The 24895-nt window shown below is 36.1% G+C and overlaps 1 protein-coding gene across 3 annotated transcripts in view; it reads left to right on the top strand.

Moving 5' to 3' along the window:
* The first annotated feature begins 681 nt into the window (after positions 1–681).
* Positions 682–24895, top strand: part of HBS1L (HBS1 like translational GTPase) — an 82165-nt gene continuing 57951 nt past the window's right edge. Inside the window, exons 1-5 of one of the 3 annotated variants that reach the window (XM_045814772.2) lie at positions 682–881; positions 4593–4658; positions 12104–12232; positions 12729–12923; positions 14162–24622. In XM_045814772.2, coding sequence (XP_045670728.2) covers positions 839–881; positions 4593–4658; positions 12104–12232; positions 12729–12923; positions 14162–15633 — 1905 coding nt within the window. In that variant the 5' untranslated portion in view covers positions 682–838 and the 3' untranslated portion in view covers positions 15634–24622. Of the gene's footprint in view, positions 882–4592; positions 4659–12103; positions 12233–12728; positions 12924–14161; positions 24623–24895 lie in introns of those variants that run through there. The other 2 variants (XM_045814771.2, XM_087865504.1) reach the window with 2 other exon arrangements.

Raw genomic sequence — 24895 nt, 5'->3', positions numbered from 1 at the left:
ACTTTGTGTTTTTGTTTCCACTTTGCGTCCTAAGAAATGAGGATATCTAAGGCCAGTGCTATGTCTAATAAGCTATATTTAATACCCTTCGCATGTTACACATGATTATGTGTTCAATGAATGCTCAAAGAATTCCTTACGATGCTGATAATTGTGTGCACAGCTAAAGGGCAGACATCTGTTTACTAAAGGTGTTAACGCAGGATGGAGCATACACGTGAAACCATAACTTACATACACGAAGGCATGGTGACCTATTGTAGCAAGGTTCTCAGTTAAACCATATATACCCATTTAAACAGAGTCATTTTTACGCCCCTCTAAATCTTGGACCGATTCTTAAACCAAACGTGTACAAGTTTGTGAGTGCCTATTACGTGCCTAACTAGGCCTCAAAGATGAAAGTTACATAAGTTTCCTGCTTCTATCAAGCACACAGTCAGCTTCATTATCAGAAACCAGATTTGGGAAATAACCTGGAACGCTGACGTAGGTCCAGGACTCAGGCTCCAAAGCTTTGGTACAAACCGGCAAATACTAGACACTGGGATCCCGCCCCTTCGAGCCCTCTGTCAGTCAACCCGTCTGTGGGCGGGACCATGCTAAAAGGACGCTTCCGTGCGCGTCTCTGCGCATGGCCCCAGGGTGGCGGGTGACCCTGAGAGGTTGCCGTCCTGCAGTGCGCAGAAAAGACGTCGCGCGTGCGCAGGCGCTCGGCACAGAGGCTTGCCGGAAGTTAAGATGGCGCGTATGTGTCGGTCAGGCCGCAGTTGGCGCTTTATCAGTATCTAAACCGTGTGTTTTGTAAGGGGCTGTGGCGAACGCCCTCTCCAACGCCATGGCCCGGCATCGGAATGTCCGAGGCTATAACTACGATGAAGGTAGGTGGCAGGGTCATGCCGGGACGTCATTTTCGCGGTTCCAGCTGGGATCGCAGCCCGTTGGCTTTCACTTCGATGTGTGAATTTCTCGTTTGTGGTGCAAGGCTGGAATTCAGACTAGGCTCAGTTGGAGAAAATAACAGTACATCTGAGTGCTGGCGAATGGCATTGTTTTAAGTCGTGGCTTCTCTCTGGGATTGATTTTATTTACGGAGGGGGAGGTTGCTGCACGGAGTCGTATGGGAAGGACATTTGGGAAGGTTGGGATCTGGTGATATTTGTGCACGTAAGCATTATCATCTCTCCCTCCTATTGTCTCCCCTCAGGTCGGGTAGATAATTGTCTACTCCTGGGTAGTGTTTTGCGACCCCCTTTTCAAAAATGCCCATGAAACTGCTTATTTGTAAAAGACGGATTGAGTTCATGCCTACATTCAACTGTTTTGCCGTAACTTAGGTATACATGGTAAATCGTTTGTGTTTGTTCATATATACTGAGTACAGAACTTGGCTTGAGCAGATAACTTATTTTCTATGAGTTTAAAGTTAATAATTAGGAGACGATAAAAAAATATATCAAAAAGGCCCAGTGAATAACTGGATCAGTTGACCTTGACGTGTATACCCAGTTCTTGGTCGATAATGTTGAATTTAAATGTATTTTGGAATGGGAGGGAAAAAAAATACTAGAAGCAAGGCGGCTCCGGAACATACTTCTTGATTTTAAAAAATGAAATAAAAAATGTGCATATGAATGTTCTTTAGGAGTTTAAAAAGAGAATTAGTTTAGGGTAAGCACATCATCTCTATGCAGTGGATAATTATAGGCATCACCAAGCATTATGCAAACTAAAATTATAAATAAATATGAAAGAGTGCAAAAAAGGAGTAAAGACCTATTGTCTTTTTAAAGTGCAGATCGTGTAAGTGTGCTTAATATGTTGGTTATATGTTATAACATATTATATGTTATATATAATATGTGTGGTTAATATGTTATTGGCATTGCCAGACGATTATCCTAGAACATTAGTATTGCCCTAACCACAGCGGAGGATAACTAAGCCTGTGTGCTACATTTGGAGACTGTCACCTAGTCAGCCAGGCTCATGTTAGGTTCCTGGTGTTCACTTCAGATTGGAGGCCGTTTTAAGTGTTGCAGTGGGTAAGCATTGCATGTGGATCACTGCTACTTGAGGGATGACTTTAGCCTCAGAGATATTTTTGAGGTTATGATATAAAAAATACGAATAGGCCTAATTGCAACTTATTCATTTCTTAAGTAAGTATAATTTCCTCAACCAACATTAATTGAGTGTTTATTCTTCATTAATTGAGTGCTCGGAGTACTGCTCAAAGCTTTGGGGACTTATAGTAAGATGCTTGAGGGAATCTAAAGGGAATCTACACAAGTAACAGATGATTGGAGTATGACAGGCTACAAAAAGTACTCCCAAGATGCTGTGAGAGCTATGTAAGTGAGGACCCCTTATTCAGGGTGGGTTGGAGGAGTTTAAGCAGGATTTCTAATGTGAAGGAAAGTTTTACTGGAGGAGAGGTGCTTGGCCTGTGGGAGTGAGTGCTAAGTGTCTTCTCACCTGGGCAACCCCAGTTCAGGTTGTTCTTTTTCATATTTCTTTGGAACAATTGATGACATCATAAACAAGCTGTTCCTATAGCATAGGAGGTTCATCCCCATCTCCTGCTTATAAAATTGTACTCATTTTAAAGATTCAGCTTATTTCTCTTTTTTCTCAGTTTAAGTTTCCCCTTCGTATTATTTTAAAATAATTGAAAATTCTTAAAAGTAATATGACGTTATTAGAGAGAGTATGTGCTTTAAACCTATTGGTTCCTCTATTTAACTTTCACTTTGTTCTTCTCTTTAATTTGGGTAGTACTTTACATGACTGCCTTTAGCTAATGCTGAGTTAGCTACTAATTTAAAAGTGCCAGGAGGGCATAGTCCTTACCTTATTGTTATATTTACTCTATTGTTACATTTACTCCAACAATACTTTATGTGCGGTGAATACTACAGAATTTTGTTGAGGAAAAGAATCACTTTACAAAAATACTAGGAAAGAATTCTCTTCATCTTTTTATATTGTGGCATAGTTAGGGTCAATTTGAGTTGAAAAACTGACATGGTAAAAAAGTTTCTTGGCTTTCATATCTAAAAATAATATTTTGTAAATGGCTCCTCATTTATTTGCTAATAAATCATTTACTGGGATTGTGATCTAATAATTTATTGACTTACATATTTTTTAAAAAATTTTATTTATTTATTTGACAGAGAGCGTGCACAAGCGGGGGGAGCAGCAGAGAGAAAGGGAGAAGCAGGCTTTCTGCTGAGCAGGGAGCCCAGTGTGGGGCTCACCCACCGGACCCTGGGATCATGACCTGAGCCGAAAGCAGACACTTAACCAACTGAGCCATCCAGGCACCCCAGACTGTTACATATTTTTATCCAAAAGCAGCATTTATCTAATTTTTCTTTGCTGTAAATATTTGGTCTCAACCCTTGAACATGCTGTTCCTCAGAAACTAGCTTACTGTCCTTTGGGATTTGTCTAAATATTATATTCTGGGGATCTTTCCCCAGCCACCCCATTCCCAGTTCTGTTTTTGTTGTTCATATGTGTGATCCCAAATCACTGTATATTTCTCATGTCTCAAACATTTGTCATATAATTTTGTAATTGCCTGCTTTTGTGTCTATGTTTCCTGTTAGATTTTAGGTTCATAGAGATCTGGGAATGTACCTGTCACTCACTGTTGTCCCTCAGATATGTCTAATAGTCCTTGGCATAATCTATTTATCAAATGAATAAATGCATTTATGTAAACATAATAACCTTTTTTGTGGGTTTTAGTTTTAAATTGTTCGGTTCATTAATTTATAATAAAAGGAACACTAATTTAGTTCCAATCATGTGCCAGGTAGTTGGCTAAGACAAAGCCTTTCCCTCAAGGAGCTTATAGTCTCATGGAATGAGACAGATAGTGCATTGAAGACACAACTGGAGGAGTGTGCTAGAGAGTGAACGTGTTGGGTTGAGACTTGCCGCTTTACCAGAGTGGTCAGGGAAGACGTATGCAAGTAGGTGACATTTGAGCTGGAACCTTAACAAGGAAAAAGAAACAGCCTTAGGAAAATCTGGGCAAAGTACATATTCTAGTCAGTAGGAAAAAAGTCTAATTAGCATGAACAGAGAGCATAAGGGAATTTAGGATAAGATGGTTTTTACAGAAATTAACCAGCTTGACATGAAGAAAAACTGTTTTCATGGTCTGATTGTATACCCCGTGCTAGTCAGTTGTATGGGAAATAAATGCTTTGGTCACAGAATGGCGCTTGGTGAAAAAAAATGAATGGATGACTTATTTCAGATTTAACACTGGAGACGATTCAGGCGTGTGGTCTCTGGTAGTATCATTTTTTGATCACATGCAGTGAAAACTTGGAAAAATTAAAAAAAACCAATTAGCTTAAAAACTGAAGAACTATATATGTCTTTATGAATACAGAAAGTAAGTACCTACTTTGTGGGTAAAATTTTTAGAATTTTTTGGAAATGTAGACATTCCAAGCTCCTTTAATTTTGAGGAACAATTTAGTTTGGAGAGAATTCAGATGCTTCCTTGTTAATAACTAAGAATATAAAAAGAACTTGTGAAGACTTTATCTCTTGTGTTTTTATTTTAGATTTTGAAGATGATGATCTCTATGGCCAGTCTGTGGAGGATGATTACTGTATTTCGCCATCAACAGGTGACTTTTAAAAAATAATTTAATTTCCATTATTTGGGTGTTAAAAAATGTTAACTAAGTATTATTGTCATTCTAGGATTAGGGTGTTCCTGAAGACTATTATATTATGTAACATTTAAAAAGATAATGTCTTTAACTTTTTAAAGGTGTATAGAATCATTTCTTTATCCATGAATAGAATCTAAAGTTTTGATTTCATCATTTAGCTTTAAACATTTGAAGAAATGTTGAAAACTATGTTTTTTACAATGTTCTTTGTACCTTGCAATTAATCTGAATTGTACCAAAATGGTAATTTAGTCAGTAACGAAAATTTAGAACTTCTGAAGGCCGGTAGCAATTACTTTTATATACTCAGGAATCTCTTGAGTTTTAGAAACATTGAGGTGTTATGCATAGACTTCCCTTCATACTTCAGTACTTCAGTTTATCTGCTATTAAACAGTTTGTTAAATAAACCAAATATATGTAGGTCAGTCCTCCTGGAGCCAGAGTGATTTAGAGTTCACATTCCTGTAGGACTCCACATCAGAGCTGCATCTCCTGTCTTACCCTCTGAAAGAGTTCTTCTTTGCCACCATATAAAGAAAACATGAAGCATTCATATGTTCTTTTCAGCAAAGATGTGCTCTTTGACCGGACCTTTTCTCCTAATTTCCCTAGCAATATATTTGTCTTCAAATTTCAGCCTACTCTATAAACAGTTGGTTAAAATGCCCTGCAATTTTACTATGCCACGGAAGGGTGAAATTAAATACAGTTAGGTACAACATAAATATAATTCACAAAACTCATTTTCTGTAAGTTTAAAGACTTAATACAATTAACATTTGTATCAAAATCCACTTTGTCTTTAATACCATATAGTCTACGGGGCTGTCCTGTACACCTGTGCCTGCTTTAATCTCACTTTCAGTCTCTGAAGACCAAATATGTGCCTTCTGACTTTTTAGAATTCCTTTTTCTTTATGAAGCATAGGTGTTCCACAAGTTGTCTTAGCACCTCTCCTCTTCCTGCCATCTCTTATCCTGTTACTTGTTCCTCTGAAGTGCATCTAACTCTTTATTTGTACTTGCCTCATTTAGCCTTCCTAATCAAGGCCTTTCCTCTCTTGCACCAGTGTTAACACCGTTACCAGTCAGGATCCTGTTAGGAGATAGAAATTGCACCAATTATTTTGTCAGAGAGAATTTAATACAAGAAGTTGTTCACCAGATTTTAAAGAACAAAAAAATGCAAGAAAGGCAAGCAAAATATCAAGGAGGTGGTAACTTCAGGAAGCATTTACCTAGTTCTGGAGGAACAAATGGGTGAGGTCAGACCCAACCTTTAAGGAGCTTGTAGAGGGCCTACTTGGAGCTCGGGCTTAGACCTATGATAAGGGGGTTCTGCTTCGCCTTTGAAATTCAGAGGAGGGACTGTGGAATGGGGACTCAGCCCTCCAAGGAGGGGGATACTGCATGGCTGGTACTGGTGTCAGCAAAAGGACTCCGTGAAGCTGGAATTCAGTCTTTTGAAGAAGGAATTCTAGCTGGCTGGCTGGTCGGTCATGGTTTCTGGGGGATGTGGGTGGGGACACATGGAAGCTAGTTCTGGGAGTTATGGGTGAACTGTTCACTGGTACTAATTGCTCTTATGCAAAGTGCAGCGTTGCTGGGGCAAGGGGGCTGCACAAGAAGCAAAGGACAGGAGCACATGTCTTCCTCCTCTGGCCTTCCAGTCTCCCTTTAGCATCTCCCCTATTGGCTGATTCTAAAAGGAAGCCAGCTGTCGAAGAAATGAACTACCTAGAGACTGCAACCCCAGCATCACAAAGCAGAATAAAGAAGGCTGGGTTTGAAGCTGAGAGATGGCTTCATCAGCATTCCTTTAGAGCTCCTTATGCAGGGGTTCAAGGCCACTTTTGTAGGGATGAGGAATAAAAGAAATTTCATTTTGTCCAAGGAACCTCCCAAACACTTGCTATTTGCAGTGTTAAAAAAAAAACTTCGTGGGTTAACCCTGTGGGCTCCTGTAATAATACTGACACAGTTGACTAGGTGATAAAGTGATAGCTGGTAGCATTAACTTCCTCATTCATATTGTAAGCGCAGTAGAGAGCAGGACATGTTCATGAAATGAGAAGATGATGTGGATGTGATAATTAGATTGGAGTTTTTAAAAAATCCCTTCTACCTGGTAGTGACTGGATTGAAGGCAGTACATGAGTGGATATATGTAGATTAGTTTGGAGATTATTGTACTAATCTAGAGATGGGGATATTTGAAGACCGTGTTCTCAAAATGTGGTCCATGTGTCATAACATCACTTGAGAATTTATTAGAAAAGTAATTCTTGGCCCCGTTCCAGTCAGAAACTCAGAGTGGGGCACAGCTACTGTTTTAACAAGCCCTCCATGGTATGTTGATGCTTGCTTTGAGAATCATTCGTTTGGGACAAGGGTGGTAGCATTCGATTTGGAGATAGATTCAAGAGATAATTACAGGAGTTAAGGTCTGCAGGATTTAGAAGTTGGTTGAATCTGGCTTGCATGAGGGTAGAAACCTTTACAGAGGGAGGAACTACTGAAAGACATCTTAATCTTGCAGGTTAACACATTGATTTATCTAGGCTTATCTGGATAAATCATCCTTAATCTTATGTGAGGAACTGATAGTACACCAGGTCAGACATTCTGAGGATGCTTTTCTGATATTTGCACTCATGGTCTAGCTTTCTTGAGGTCAGAGTTTATCCTTGTGTCTCTCATAGCTCTTCATGTGTGTCTTGTGTGTGGTTCATATTCAGGACAGTTTTACTCCTTTAGTTACTTTTGTACTCTCCAAGAAGTCAATGTCATTATCAAAGCAGGAGATACAGGTAAATGGTTTGAGTTTTTTCTGTGACAAACTTTATTTTTAACAAAAAACATGTGGTTTTGGATTTTTTAATTTTTCAAAACATAGTGATATTAGATCAGAAACTTTTCCTCTTTAGTGGTATATTTTCCGAGTGATTTTCTGAAAAAAAAAAAAAAAAAGAATAGTTTTAGAAGGATCCTCTTTGTTCTTAGCCACTGTCATTGAAGAGATGATCATATTCATGGTCTTAATGAATTCTCATAATTGAGTGATTTTATCAATTAATAGGAATATGTCTAAAATTCATCAGCACTTGTATTTTTTTGAACTCTACTAAGCACAGTTTTCATGATGAAACGGTGATTTCTAAATGTTACGGTTTTTTTTCCTTTGGAAAGATTGACTCTGATACTGAATATTGAACATATGTCAAGGAATTGGGGATGGCAAAAATAACCTATATATTTAACTTTATTTGAACAGTTGTGGGTTTTGTTTTGCCTACTGAAATTAGAAGTGTTAAAAGATAAACTGAAGCATATTGAAATTTTTAAGAATCTATTTGAGCAAACAACAGTTGAATCAGGCAACTGCAAATGAAGGGGTTAGGAGTGCTCCACTGGAACAGAGCTAGGAGCAAGGTTTTTATAGAGAATACAGGAAACAAAGCAAAGAAATTATTTGATTGGCTGTAGCTTAAGGGTTGCATTATTTGGGAAAGTCTAGTTGGCTGTAGCTTAAGGGTTGCATTATTTGGGAAAGTCTAGTTGGCCTTTTGTGATTGGTTGTTCCTGAGGCATTTACAGTAATTGACTCTGGCTTGGTTTTCCATTTGTTGTCAAGGCATTGAAGCCACCTCAGTCGAAAGGCCTCCAGTGATTACTCAAACAGTAGTGATCCTTATTCAGTCCATTCCAACTCAGAATCTTTACTGAGCATCATCGTGTAAGAAAAGCCCTATTCTAATAAGTTTATAAATTAGTTTAATATAAGCTAGCATGTTTTTTTTTTTTTTTTTTTTTAAAGATTTTATTTATTTATGTGACAGAGAGACAGCCAGTGAGAGAGGGAACACAGCAGGGGAGTGGGAGAGGAAGAAGCAGGCTCCTAGTGGAGGAGCCTGATGTGGGACTCGATCCCGGTCCGCCAGGATCACGCCCTGAGCCGAAGGCAGACGAATATAAGCTAGCATGTTAAAAGTCCTCTTCAAACATGCCACAGCGGTATGGTGGGTGAAGCCATAGCCCCGCATGAAGGAGTCTGGGAAGGCTTCTGGAGGGAGGGGAGGTTGGACTGGTAAATTAGGGAGGAAGAATGGCTTCCTTGGCAGAAGAAGACAATAGCGTGCTTGAGCTGTGGCCTGTGTGAGGCTTATTTGAGAACACTCATACGATTAATGCAGTTGCAGCAGGAAAGAGGACTAGGAAAGGAAGTAGGAGGCAAGCTGTGAGAGCCAGTTTTTAACTGTAGGTGTGTCATGTCAGCTTGTTGAAGGGTTTTGAGTGAGGGGACAGTATTTTCAGAAGGAATTGATGACTGTACAGAGTGGACTACAGGGGGGATTTGTAGGCCAGTGTTTCCTAATGTTCGCTGATGATCAATTGCTCAGCTGGGAGACATTTTAAAAATGCAGATTCCCTGCCCCGTTTCCAGCATCACTGAATCAGAACCTCCAGAGCAGGAAGCCCAGACAGCTGTGTCATTAACGAGTGCCTCTTACATGATTTTTATTTTTAAGGTGTTAAGGAAACAATTTGGGGCAGTTGTAGGAGTCAGATTTTGAATTCTGTAAACTTTTATGTTTGTTAAACTGCCTGAAGTTTTAAAAGTCACCACGGGTGTCCCAGTTTTTCAAAAAGCATTTCCATCAAAGTTTGTGATTAAAATTTAAAAACGAATAGCATTTTAGATTTATCCTTTCCTCTCCATTGCTCTTTTTCTTATTCTTTTATTGTATTTGTTGCTTTTTGGGCTCTCATTTCAACTTCAAAGATTTGGACTGTTTTTCCCCACTAGTAGTTATTTTCCCTGGGGAATTTGTCTACCCTCCTTCCCTCCCCACTTCACAGCAAATCTAGCCAACCCTGCTTCCAAAACAGTGGCCATAGTAGAGGTTTCTGAGTTGGATTTGTGTGTGGATCGGGGGTAAGGAACCCTCACGCTTCCCTGAGGTTGGGTAGCAGTCTGGATATTGACAACTTCCTTTTCCCGTCACTATTTCCTAAGTGAAGATTGTTGAGGGAAATGATCTGATTTTTTCCTCACTTAATTTTTTATTTTTCTTGGGATTTTCTTTGCAGGTGAAAGCTATGAGAGGAAATTGGAGAAAGTGTATTTGTTACTTTTAAGCTAAACTGAGTAGTTTATTATAGCTAGGAAAATAATTCCTAAATTACCAGGCACCGAGTGGCCCTGTTCACATTTTTTTTAGTACTACCACATTTTATTAAATCTAAGATGACACAGAATGTAAATACTGTAATTTTATGTACCACTTGAAGTAAATAATGTTGAGATGCCATTTGATTGTAAGACACGTCCTCATTCTGAGATTTTAACATGAAAATAGTGATCCTCTTAAAGAGTCTGTAAATAGGATGTCTCTTCTGTTTAGCCATGCTGACTTTGTAATAGTGTTCTATTCTCCTCGTACTAGAAGGGGATAAATAGGGAGATATATATACAGCATCATATGTGTATTCTGGAAAAACCTTATGGTCTTCAAAACTGTATACTGAAAATAACAGAACATCTGGGAAAAAATAGGATCATGACAGATCAGACTCAATCTGTGAAGTACTAGCTAAGGCAGTAATCATGTTAATAAAAATGTTCGCACATTTGAAAAGATATGTTAACTTCCTAATAAAGAAATATTCTAGTAAATATAGGAGTTTACATTTAAAAAAAGGTAGGAAGCTTAATAGAAACGTGAAGAGTTGAACTAACGAGTAATGTTGCAAAGGCAAATGCTCACAGATCCTGGAGAGCCAAGCAGTAAGCATGCACAAAGCAAGCCGCACGTCCTCCAGACTGAGCCAGGAGGAAGTGTGTGGGTCTCTCTGGCATTGCACTCCATTACAGTTACGGTGTCATATTCTGTGGTGCGTGTTACTTTGTACCTGCTGCTATTAGGTGATGATGCCAAACATTGAAGTGTTGGGGAAAAAATCTCATAGACCAAAGCACTTGAAAGTTACACCCTCATCATTCTCCTCTTTACCATTTGGTCAGAATAGGTTTTGTTGGGGTAACATGCCTTATACCGGAATAGATTGAATTCTCTTCAGCTGTTCTCTCTATTTGCTCTCCTTCTCCAAGATGTCTTCCACCTCTTCCTCAGTTTTTCTGATGCTCTCACCTCATTTTTTAGAACTGTGCCAATCTTCTGTGCTTCTGTGGCACTTGTTATCTATACTACTATTTTGGCTTTTAAAATACATCGCTCCATTTTTCTTCTTTGCCTTTCCTACTCATCCGTAAGGCCACGGTTGATTTATTCTATGCGTACATAGCCCTTATGCTACAGCGTTCTGCGTATGGGTGTTACACATAAGCCATAGTATTATCTAATGTCTGTATGTGCATTATTTATAAGCAGTAGCCATAAATTTTGAATGTAGTTAGTTTCCCTTTCTTTCATTGATAGTGCCTTCTTGAACACATGAACAAAAGCTAAATGTAGGAACACTAAGCAGTAGACTTAAGTGTTACGTGCTCTTGCAGAAAGCTAAATAATATCACATCCCTAGTAACACCTTGCCTGTAGAATACTGTATTAAAATTTCTGTCTTTCTTATTCTTTAATTTTATTTCTTCATAATTGAGCAGAGTCTCCAGGAATTGAGTTCAGTGGGCATCCAGCTGAGGTGGAAGAGTCAGCACTTTGGGCGTGTGTGATTCTCCTTTGCTCACTTGTATTTTGTTTATGATACTCGGTGTATCGTGTCTTTCCTTCTTTTAATGAAATCTACAATACCAGCTATACATTGAGTGATGACACTGAGTGCTGTAGTATGGCGTAGACTGATCGCTGAAAGTCAAAGTTAGGTATGTGACACTAGCATGCAGCGTAGCTAGTGTTTGACTGAAAGTAGGACTTGTTCAGAAGTTAAGGCCTATGATTTTGGTCAACTGTTGGGTTCAGGCAAAATTAGCAGTTCTTGGAAAGTGAAAATTAACTCGTTTTTAGTATTTTCTTAATTATACAAATAAGCAAGTTTGGTATGTGGTTTGAAATATTTGTTCCAAAGAAGAGAACATTTTGCATGGAAGATGGAGTAGTAGGCAGGGAAGAGGTATTAGGAAAGGTAGCGTTTGAAAACTGTAGTGAAAATCAGCTTGGTTGAGGTGTTGGAGATAGGAAGAAAGGAAGAGGATGATTGCATGAGGCCAGTGAGCAGTTACTGAGGACGTCTGAGAGGGATTTAGGGTATGGTATGCTTTGTCTTCGTTTGTTTTTATCCATTATTATAGAATGTGGGTAAATGCCCATAGCTGGTAGGTCAGAATCTTTAATTTCTATTTTAACTTTTGTGGGGAAAAAAAAGATTTACTGGGAAGTGGCTGTGCTTCAGCGTTCTTCCGTCATTTTCTCTTCTAGCTGCTCAGTTTATTTACTCGCGGCGCGACAAGCCTTCACTTGTTGAGCCTGTAGAAGAGTACGATTATGAAGATCTGAAAGAGTCCTCCAGTTCTCTTCTGAACCATCAGCTGAGTGGAATTGATCAAGGTATAGTAAAAAGTGGTTAATCTGTGCTTCATGTGTGAAAATGATTGATAATCAGTATACCAGAAGTTATTAGGTTTATTGTGATTGTTCATAATAGTGATTGTAGGTAAGAATGCTATAAATGTCTCTTGTATCTTCAAGGAAAATTTACATTTTAGTAAGTATATTTTGTGAGGAGTTTCAACTCTATGGTTGAAAAATTGGTTGTGTGGCTGTTATTTAGTAACTGGAATTTTCGACTGAGATCTTCATTTCCTTAGAAGAGAAACTTCAGTGATTTGTTTTCTTCTAGCAATGTTTATTGTTTATTGTTTCATGAGCTCTAATAGGGAAACATAGGTATATTGTGGATAGAAATATAATCATTATAAGTAATATTTGCCAAGGAAAGAGGAGAGTTGGACATCCTAATGTAGTTTCAAATCCTTGTTTTGTTTTGAAGATTGAGGGTTCTTTCATGGCATCGTTTATGGCTTTTAATTATTTTCTGTTCTAGCTCGTCTTTATTCATGCCTTGATCACATGAGAGAGGTACTTGGAGATGCTGTGCCAGATGACACTTTGATTGAAGCAGTTCTGAAGAACAAGTTTGATGTGCAGAAGGCTTTGGCAGTGGTTCTGGAACAAGATAAGATGCAGAATTGGAAGGTCAAGAGTGAGGGAGCAATATCTACAGGGAAGATAGCAAAAGGTATGCTTTTACTTGTTCTTTTTTATTTGTTTTACAGCTAATGGTTTAAAAGAGGCTTTGATTTGCTTTAGCTGTTTAGAAAAGTAGGCAGAAAATTGTGCGTGTTACAGTAATCCTGATGATCATCGGTTGATTTTCCCATTTGTGAATTTTTAAGCTGAGTGCTATGTTTTCTTCCCTCTGTTAAAGCTTGTTTTTTGATTATTTCCCTGCCTTTATTTTTAACTAGCAGAATATAGGGGAAATAAAATCAGATAAAAACAAGATAAGACACTTGTTGCTTCTTGTCAGTAGCTTAGAGAGCTTTTTAATAATTATTGTTTTTTTTTTAACTCTGATGGCTCAGAAGGTGGAAATTAATAGCCAGATAATTAATTACAAAAATGCCTTTATGTTTATAGCATTTGTAAATGTATTAGTTTTATTTAAATATCATAAGTATCATAATTACACTGTTCTTGCATTTCAAAGCCAGATCTTTAATTTTAAATTTACAGAATTTGGAGTTATTTCTTGAATTTAATTGGCATAAGAAGGGAACTAGAGATCTTTATAATAATTGGTTTGGTATCTGTCAGTGGGAGCATGGTGATTTCTTAACTGGGTTAATATTTCCTGTATCCTGAAGACTAGATTTTTACCATGCGAAGTTGTATGCAGTCTGTTACCATGAAATAAGGGTGGTTTTTTATTTTCTATTTAAATTTTAAAAGAATTTTGATGGGGAGGCACTTGTAACTGACCTTATGAAAATGAGTCTGTAATATTTTATCTTTATTAATAGTTTATTTCAGAAATTACAGAATGTTATTTGTTTGCTTGTTTTTAATACATTAAAAAATACAGGAGAAGATGAACCTAGTTCCTTACATTGGTCTTTTAGATGTTTTGAATTTGACAATTCTGATGATAATTTAAATATGTTAAAACCTCACATTATAAAATTTGTGAAAATTAGAATATTGACTAACTTGGTACTTATATTTGTACGTATCAGTGAGCAAAGTATGAAGGTCACTTTAGATGGTTAAAGGAAGGTAAAATTCCTTTATTACTGTTTTTTTCAGAGTGTTCACTTTTTATTAAATAATGATCAAATATTTGATCACTTTATTCATGTTATAATCAAAACATTTAGTAATTAAATGCCTCATTTCATGTTTCCTTTTGGTTGCTGTGACTGTCTTCTGCATATGTCAACCTATTCATCTGAAAATTAATGGCTTTTGTAAGGTAAGGAGTCTTATTATCTTCCTCTGAAGTTTCAGCTGATAATGTTCAAAGCTCTGGTCCTCAATCCGCACACCACTTGGATCATAGTAGCAAACCCTTTGATTTTTCTGGCCCAGTAGCAAAATCTGGATTATATCCTAATTCCTCAGTTGTACCAAGTCACTATTTACTCCATAAAAAAAAGAAACTTGACAGACCTAAAAGTGAAAAGAAACTAGAATCATGTAAGTTAACAAAAGAGCTGTCACTAGTTGACCTAATTGATGATATGCCAAGAGATTCTTGTAAAAGTCAGCCATCAGTCAGATTATCAACCACAGATAGTCTGGCAAGTCTATTTTCAAAGAATCTAGGTGCTGATGTGTTAAGACCTCATGAATCTGAATGTGTTTCCAAAGATGATTCTTCATTCAAAGAAATACCAGATTTAAAATCCTTAATGATAAAGAACATAACACCTAATAACTCTTTATGTACTCAAAATAATTTACTGCCTGATTTACAAAACATTCCAGTACAAAACAGCATAGGAAATTTAAATAATCCTTCGGTCTTAACTAGCTCATTGGAAAATAGAGCTCATGATAATTTAAATGCTAGTAAAATGACTGAAGTTGGAAATGTTTCTTCAGTTGAACAAAGTGCCAAGAATTACACTTTAAAAAACGACAATTTGCAGTTTTCCCAGTGTGAAAGTCCATCCCTAGCTGAGCAGTTTCAGGAACACAAAGAAAACAACCCGAGCCAGTGCTTTACTTTATCTGATCTTTGTAACCAGTCATCTGCCAGTTTCACAGATCTAAGTTTGGGATCCTTTCCCCTGTCACAGCTAGCAAATCGGTGTCCGTCTTCTACTGGAGTGTCAGAATTAACAGGATCTCTGTCATCTTTGGCATTTTGTAAAGCCTCTCCTACAAGAGACCTTGAGAATTTGTCACTTTCTGATTTGATTGCAGAAACAATTGATATAGACAACTCTCAGATTAAGAAGGATTCTTTTAAGCTCAGTTTATCTGAAATGAAGTCACCTGGAATAGATTCAAATATTGATCTTAGTGTCCTTATAAAACCCCCTGATTTTGTTCCAAAACACACGGTAGACCAATCAGTTGCTCCAACATCAGGAACAAAAGTTTTAAGTTCAAAGTTAGGGAAAAGTTTCAATTCTGCTAAGGATAATAAGAAAACCAATAAAGGCTCTTTGACTAGGAAACCACCTTTTTCTCTCTCTTGGACCAAAGCCCTTGCTGCTAGACCTTCAGCTTTTGCGTCAACACTGTGTCTTCGTTACCCACTGAAAAGCTGCAAGCGACGCACCCTTGACCTGTATAAGACTTTTCTTTATAGTAGACAAGTTCAAGACATAAAGGACAAAGAAATAAGTCCTCTTATAGCAATAACACCATTTGACTTCAAATCAGCATCTCCTGATGACATTGTAAAAGCTAATCAAAAGAAAGCTTTCACTAGAGAATAGTAACAAAAGGAAAACTTGATAATTGTTGTAGAGCTTTTGTTTTCAATTAATTTAAAGTCTGTAGAATTATATAATGGGATTCAAGTTGTGAGTTTTATATTAAAATTGTCTTAAGTCAGTTGATAGCTTTAGTTGATATGTATTTTTGCACTGAAAAAAAAATTTTTTTTTTACTATATCTTCTTTTAGTGATAACTGGCTTTATTTAAGTTGATAGCCTAAAAATGGGTGTATGTTTACAAAGTGCATATGGAAACTTGATATTGTGAAATCAAACCTCTCAGATATTTTTGTTCAAAGTATTCAACTTTATAAGTTTTTACAGTGAGATGTTTTCTTTTATAAAGTATTTTTGTGCTTCGTTCTTAAGCAAAAATGCCACTTGGAATTATAGTTTAGTGATAAAGATTTTTCTTATGATACGTGGCATAGCATAGGTGAGACGTAATTATATTTTAAAATATTAGTAATATCATTCCCATTCATTATTTTTCTGTAGGTGAATACTTAAAATTTTTCTATTAGAAAATTTTAAAATTCCTGACTTTTAAGAATACTGTGGAGGTTGTTGAAATACATTTTTGATGATAATAAAATGAAAATCCTTTAAGGGACCATGTATATATTAAAGTTGGATTAATACATAAATTATTTTTATACATTTTCAAAACCATTTGTCCTAAATGCACACTTTAAAATAAATATATAGAAAGTGTTTTCAAGTATGGTTGCATGTTGTTTGGATAGATAGTTTTATCAGATCTCTTACCTTTTTTTTTTTTTATACTGTAAGTAAAGAAATGTGGAGTTTTCCTCTTTGATACTGACAGCTGTGTGTACTACAGTGACAAAGTTTCAGCGATGGTAGACGAAATAAGAGCTCTTCTAGTTGCTAGAACAAGTATGTAATTCATCCCTTAAAGCAGTAGTCCTCAGCTAACAATCAGAATTGCTGGGGAAATTTTTTCAAAACACAGGAACTGTGGCTTCACTCTAGACGTGGTGAATCAGCCTCTGAGGGATGGCATTTGGGAGTGAGTGTGTTTTTTCAAAATAGTCCCTAGGTGATTGTGATGTGTTACTTTTTCTTGAGAACTACTGCCTTAGGGGAAGAAATCAGTAGTATGAGAGGAATTAATGATGCTGAGAATAACATCTGACTAATGTGAATTTGTACTTCATAGTTTCTAGTAATCAGGAATACCAAGGAAAATTGCGAATTAGGAATTATAGTCTTTTACATGAGCATGCTGATATTGTATTATTAATATTTCTTGCAGGAAATAGTATCTAAAATGTTATTTCTTAGTGAAAATGAAATGGCTGGCCTTTTCCCAGTAAAGAAATATTTTTCTCTGGCAGCTACTTCACTGTGCTTTTGATAATTTTTTTTTGTATTTCTCGTTTGTTTGTTTTCAGAATGACATTCCAATATTTTTAGCTGTGTATGATGTCTTATATCCAGTGTTTTGGTGGGAAAAGCAAGAATTATGTCTTCATTGTTCTTGACCACTTTTTTCATGATGTCTTCAGGTTTTGTTTTTAATTGCATATTTCAGTGCATATCATACTGGTGCTTAGGAGAGCATATAAATCACGTTATGTTTTATGGTCAATTTTAAAGTTTGAATTATCCCAACTGCTGATTTTGTTTTCCTAGTTTTAAACCTCGATGACACATTTTTAGTAATTTTGCAAAATTAGAATACAGCTCATCAGCTAGATTTATGTATGGGCAGTCTCCCACTTAGAATTGAATTGTATTCTATGAGTCTGTTTGGAACTGACAATAATTCCAGATAGATTAAGTGTTATGCAAGTGGTCCACTTCACACATGAACCCACGAATACTTATTTAACCCATATTGAAATTGAACAGTGGTACTATTATTTTACCTTCTTTTATAACAGATTTTCAAGTGGAAATACAATACTTCTAAGCCATGTAGTAGATCTTATAGAGTGAACTAGGTCTCTTTTTGTTGACTGATTAGGATTGTAAATACCATTTATAAGATTATTTAGGGGGAAAACTATGTTGCAGAATGATAGGGAAGGCAACAATTTTTAAATAGGTCTCTCCCTCTTTCCCTTGTCACGGCTACTGGTCCGTCAGGCACATGCATGATATGGCCTTGTTGACTAAGGAAGTGTCACAGTCTCTGAGATTCAGAGGGTGGAACCAAGAAGGCCCCTTGCCCTTTCCACCCTTGGCCTTTGGCCGTTGATACAGAGACCAGTGCCTGTTCCGGCTACATTCCCAGTGACGATGATTGCTTGCACTATGTGCATATTCTGCACCAGCTGCTGGTTTTTGACTGACTGCTGTCTTGGTAGCTCAGGTATGCTAAGAGTTTTGGTTAATTTTCTAATTCCAATATCAGTTTTGTGATGCAAAAGCCATTTTTATTTGCATTATGATCAAGCACATTAATATTTTTCTTTAGGAATGTAAGCGGTACTGTAATTATATTCTAAGTGATATAAAATACAAAAGACATTGAAAATTACTATTTTTGCTCACCTTTTTTTGTCTTTAAATGATCTACATGATTTAAATGGTTCTTGGATGCTTTGTCCTTTTGCATTCTAGTCTTTGGTTGGCTCTTTTGGTTATGGTTCTTCTTTCCATTAATTTCCAAAAACTAGGGTTTCACTTATGTACATGATACTTTGCTTAACTTTTCTTTCTTTTTTGTTTTACTCTTTCCTATTTGGAGTTTAATAACTGGCATTCTAACTTCTTTTTGACTTTGAATCCTTCTTTCTTGAACTTCTCTTTTACTCTTTTATCTTCTCATGTAAGTAATAATAAATATTCCCAGTGTGTTATATTTCATGTTTAGTGTCCAAGTGGCAGGTCATGCAACTGATTGTCACACCAGAGATCAAACTAGTACAGTGCTTTTCTTTGTGTATGAAAGGAAGCGCTGTTAAACACATTTAAGAGAAAAGTAATGAGTTCGTATGTGATTATTTCCTTTTAAATTGACCCTGAATTTTTATGTGGACCATTACAAATAAACCAACTACACAGTTACACCTTGAAGACTGTGTATCAACAAGTTTTTTGTTTTGTGTTCCTATAAGTATGTATTTGGTTTTAGAGTCATTTTAGTAGTAGCCTAAAAATTGTTTTTTGTTACTTATATAAACAAAGAGAATGTTGACCAGACAGGGAAGGGTTGATAGAAATTTCTTTACTAGTTTTCTGTTAAAATTACATAGGCGCAGTGTTCACAGTTGTACATTGTATTTTTAATTTTTAGGGTGTAAAAGACTTGTCATTTTGAGTGTATATATACATTTTTGTAAAAGCTACATTAAAATAAATTATAATTGTGAGATTCTTTTAAATAAGAAAACATCACAGTTTATCCATAGGGATTTTTTAGATAAGCTTGATCCTTCAGAACAGAATTTTAATAATTTATGCTAAAGATACCTGCTTTTATGTTCCTGTAAACAAATTAAAAAAAAAAAAAAAAAGAAACTACCTGGTTGTAAAGAATTTCTTCTAAGATATTTGTCACTTAGAATTCTTGCTTTCCAAAAAGTAGAATTTTATATATGTTTACCTTGGAGGGCTTAACATACGATGCTCATGGGGACCATTTTAAACAGCAAAATTGCTAACTAAAATCATAATGTGAAAAATGTGACACTAAATAGATCATGAAAAGGGTACTTGTTTAGGGTGTGAGAGCTAGAACAAGAAGGCAGAGTATCTCACCTTTTTGACCTCAGCTGGGACTGTGCATGTGGGGGTTCAAATTTTTTGCTTCTCTGCACTTGTCTGGGCGTGATTGCAAAAGTGCCACACGTAGTGATTTTGGGGTTACTAATAAATTTTAGTGAACAAGTGAATTTGCAAATATGGAAACTGTGAGTAATAAGGATAGATTGTACATTTTTTGACCCACTATTCTCCATCCTTGTTGCTACTTTTCCTTTTAAAGACTATTAGTTTGGGGCAGAATTATGGAAACATTTGTTTTCTTTACTTCTTGGTTTATTTTGCCCAAAACACTTTACGCATTACAGCCAGAGTAACTTTTCCAAATTTAGCTCTAATTTTCTGTCCTCTGTATAAACGTTTTAAATTATTTTATAAGACCTTTTAGGAACTGGGTTCTGTTCATGTGTGCCCCTCCCCCCAACCCGCCTAAGAACAAACCCACCTGAATTTTTTCTGCTTCTATATAGTGCTTTGCCCCTGCCACCATCACCACTTCCCCCCTGGCTGATCATCCTTCAGGTTGTAGTTTATATATCACTTTACTCCTAATCCTGGGGTAGGGGAACCTTCATACACATTCTAGTTCACTGTATTCCTTTTACTAGCATTCCATGTAAAATATAATCTCTTTCTCCAATACATATAGTCCTTTCCCCTTGTAACCCTGCTTTATTGTTCCTCACAGCACTTACGTCATCTGACATTGTGTGTGTGTACACAGTTATTGTTTTATTACCTGTCTCCTTACTGATCCCCATGCCCCCCATGCAATTGCTATGGGTGCAGGGATTTTATGTGTTCACTGCTGTTTCCTCAGCTTAGAATATGTCTGGCTCATAAGTGTAGGAAAGGGTTTAAAGTAGAAAGCAAGTGTCACTCTTAATACCGTCCCACATTCTTGTTCCCTACAGGAAGCTGTAAATAAATCTGTAAACAAATCGCTTCTTTTGTATTATTCTTCTAGAAACTTTACTTGTATACCACATATGTGAACCTACATATATATCTTTAGACAAATGGGAAGATACATAACACTTCTCTGTCTGTGTCATTTACCAAAGCATTTTGCAGATTTTTCCTTACAATTTATGTAGAGATCAATCTCATTCTCTTTGAAAGCTGTATAGAATTCCATTATAGGGTTGTACATTAAACAGCCCTTGTCGATACTCATTTTTAAGTGTTTTCAGTTGCTATTGCTAATGACTCCGAAATGAACATCATATATTTTTAGAAAGTGGATTTCTAAGCCAAAAAATATGTACTTCAAATTTTTGATAGATACTACCTAATTATCTTTAGCAGAGGTTGTACTGATTTCCTTCTCACAAGTTTGTCAGTGTTTCTCTTCAGCTTCTCACAGATATGGTTATTACTCTTTTTGGTATTACACCAACCTGATAATTAGAAAATATTTTTCCATTTATTATTTGTCTTCATTAGAGTGAAGGTAACTGCTTTATTGTATATTTAAGTCTATTTGTATTTCTTCTTCTTGGAACTGTCTTTTCTTAATTTGTCCATTTTTCTGCTTGTTATCTTTCATAATGACTTTTTGTGTGTGTGTGTGTATTCATGCAATGGATGTATGTATTGTATACACACATGCATACATACACATGTATTTAAATGGTAAAGAAATCAGTCCTTTGTTATATGCATGGAAAATACTTTTTCTGATTCCCAGCTTGTTCTTGTGAGACAGAATTTTAATTTTAATACATTCAAATGCATTGATCTTTCTCTTAAAGGTTTTTGTTTGAAAGTTCTGTTCCACTACAGGATAATTTTTTAAAACATTATTCATTTTTTCTAATATATTTGACATTTGACAGATTCTTCTTCTTCTTCTTCTTCTTCTTCTTTTTTTTTTCAACACCTTTGAATCTTTGATCCAGCTGCCATTAGGGAGTAACAAGGAATCCAGTTTCTTCATCAGCATCCTTTGTCTTTTCAACAGCTGGTTTTGTAACGGTACCTTTTGTTGAATTACATATCCCTTTTCTGTCTTAACCTTATTTGAACTGTCACCTTTGACATGCACTAAGTTTGTCTCTGTTTTGGGACTCTACTGTTCCACTTCTTTGTCTTGTTTTGTGCCAGTAGCAGATTTTTCATTACTGTAGCAATTACACAATTTCGATTATGTTTTGTAGGCTATCTTGTTTCTTCTTTCCTTTTTCATAGTTCCCGTGAGTTATCTCATTTGGAAACAGCTTGTCCAATTTTCTGAAAAAAATCCAGTTGTAATTGTTATTAAGATATTAAATGTCATCAGAAGCTTTGTGGAGAAAATATACTGTCTTTATAGGTGGCAAAAGGCTTTTGACATTACATTATTAAAAGTTAAACTTTATTTAATAGATTTTCTAGTAGACTTGTAATATTGGTACAATCCTAGTTGGTCATGGTAGGTTGTACTTTTAGTGTGGTGGATTTTATTTGCTAATATTTTATTCAGAATTATTCCATCTATTCATAAATTTAATTTGCAGTTGTATGTATGTGTTTGGGTTTTGGTTTCTCTTTGTGATGGTTTTATAGAGAACTTAGAGTTTTTCTTTATCCTTAACTAATTTAAAGAGCATTGAAATTATTCCTTTCATCAAAGGATTTGTCTTTCTCAATGTTCTAGGGTCAGTTTGAATGTTTTGTTTTCTTAGAAAATCGTCTTCATCCAGGTTGACAGATGTATTTGTTTAGCATTATAGCAAACATTGTCTTATTTTTTTAGATTCTTATATGCAGTTACATCTCTATTCTTATTTTAATTGTTTTTGGTAGTTTAATAAAACTACTATTTAAGTAATCTCCACACCCCACATGGGGCTCAAACTTAGGTCCCCGAGATCAAGAGTTGCAGGCTCATCAGACTGAGCCACCAGGCACCCCAATCTCTGTTCTTATTTTAAATACTGTTTTCTTCCCTCTACTTTACTCCTCCCCTCTGCCTTTTTTTTTTTCCTATTGATTTTTTTTTTTAATTATCTTTGTTTTATTTCCCAAAGATTGGTTCCTGGGTTAATAATTAGCTCTACTGGTATTTTTTCATTAGTTTGTGAGCTTATCTGTTTATTACCAAATCTGTTTTCCATTTTTTTCTACCTTTGTGAGTGGAACATTTAACTTAAATGCATTTTTAATTCTTTATCTTAGAAGTTACTTTTAATTTATGAGATTGCAAACACAGAAGAATTCAGAAAGTAATGTGACAATCACTCGTGGACCCATCATTTAGTTTCAGATCTCTCTCTGTTATAAGAAATAAATTGTTAGATCGGAGTCCTAGCTCTACCCTTTCCTTATTCTTCCCCACTGCCTTGTAGTACGTGTGCATTGTTCACATTCTGTCTCATTTACTTAGGTCTCTGAAGTTACAGTTTTCCTATGGATACTGCATTTGCTGTGGCTCATGGGTTCTCTTAGAATCGTTATTTTCTGGGTTCTTTTAGTTACTGTTATTTTCTGGATAATTTGCAGTTTTGATTCTGATTTCCTCTTTAAGCCAAGAATCTGAAAGAATTTTAAAATTTCCAGGTTGTTATGGGAGTTTTTTTGTTTTTTGTTTTTTGTTATGATTACTGGTTTCATTGTACTGTTACCAGAGAATGTGGTCTATGCCCTTTACATTGAAGTATATTGAGGTTTTTCTTTGAGGCCCGATGTAGTTTTAGAATGGTTTCATGGGCACTTGTCAAAAGAGTATGCATTCTGTCTGAAGAATACAAAATATGATACATTTCTGTTATTTTTTGGTTTTTATTTTTTTAAAGATTTTATTTATTTGAGAAAGAGGGAGAAGCAGGAGTGGCACTGAGGGGCAGGTGGAGAGAAAAAGGAAGAAGCAGACTCCCCACTGAGCAGGGAGCCTACACAGGGCTCCATCCCTTGACCCTGGAATCATGAAAAGGCAGATGCTTCACTGTCTGAGCTACCCAGGCACTCCTTGTTAGTTACTTTTTAAATTGTTACAGGGTTCAGTATTCTTACTGAAATTGTTTCCTTAATTGGTAGTTATAAGCTGAGAGAGGTAAGTTAAAATGTAATAAGATCCTTGCATTTTATTTCATCTTACTACTTACAGGTTTTACCCTATGCCTTTTGATAGATGGAGACACATGATCTTTCTGTGGATTTGAAGTTTAGTTTTCATTAATGAAAAGTTCCTCTATGATTTGTTTTATGCTTTTTGACTTAAATTCAATTTGCTTAATGTCATGATTGCTGCTTTCTCTAAGTTGTATTTGTTCATCCTTTTGCTTTCAGTGTTTTGAATCACTTTGGTTTAGTTGTGCCTCCTGTAGATGTGTGTAATTGCGTTTGTCAGAGACTGTTTAATAGGTGAGTTTTTCTCGTTTATGGGAATGATAGGGTGGATAGAACGCTTTCTGTGATATGTGGTCTGTATTTTGACTTGGTATGTACTCTGATAACTTGGAGATTTGTACTGTCTTTGTAACATAATAACATACTTAAACTTTTAAAATTTGCCAACCCTTAAAGGTATGTGTTGATGTCATTATGAAGGATGAAGAAATTAATTTACACTTCACCTCCACTCTGTTTCTCATAATTTTGTTGATATTTTAAGTTCTTATTTATACCTTTTATAATATGTTTAAACTTCTACTAATTGAATTATTAAGTTTAAACAGTTAATTTAATGAGTCCTGGATTTAAAAGTTGAGCTCAGCAAAGTTACACTTTCTCATATTTGCCCCCCTCTCTCTTTTTGTTCTATATTTTTAGTCATATTTTTTATTGCCAAGATTTATAGCATTTTTATTTTATTCTGTCTTGAAAGCTTCCATAGTTTCAAACCAACCGTAGTTATTTTAAAACAGATTTCTCATGATTAGGCTTCTGTTTGTATCATTTGACTTTGACATTTGGTTTGACAGATCACTTTCCCCTCCTTGCAAAATATACGTGTGAAATATTTTGCAAATTTTTGAATATTTGAAAGTGATTCTATGGCCTATATTTTAGTGACAAATTGACAAATAGTGGTTTTGTGTCCTTCTTTCTTTTGTGGAGGGCTTTGCAGACACTGCTGTACCGTTTTCTAATGTTGTATGTTGCTGGCTAGTCTAATTCTGCTGCTTTTAGTGCGGCTTTTATTTCTCCAGTATTTTTCCCTTCCTCTGTATTTCTGAGTTCTGCAGACTTGCTTTCCAACTTTTTCTCCTGGTGTTTTTATCATCTTCTCTTTTATCCTTAGTGTTCTCTTTCTCTCTCTTACTGCTCTCCCCCGCCGTGTGTGTGTGTGTGTGTGTGTGTGTGTGTGTGTGTGTGTTTTGGGAGAAAAATGGAATAGAAACTAGAAATTTTTTCCTTAAAGCACGGGATCAGATTAAACACCTCCCTTCCAACTGTAAAGCTAGACTGAGTTGAGAGACTCATGAATAAGGCAGACCTTGTACCAAAGATTTAAATGCTTAGATATAATGATTCCACTTGTCCATATCACCCCGACCTGATCATGACATACTGCTGAACAATATAGAAGGAAACCTATTCGTC

Source organism: Ursus americanus, chromosome 11 (assembly GCF_024610735.1).
Source record: "Ursus americanus isolate L20-20 chromosome 11, mUrsAme1.1.p, whole genome shotgun sequence".
NCBI lineage: Eukaryota > Metazoa > Chordata > Mammalia > Carnivora > Ursidae > Ursus > Ursus americanus.
The sequence above is the reverse complement of the archived record's forward strand: the minus strand, read 5'-3'. Positions and strand labels throughout refer to the sequence as shown.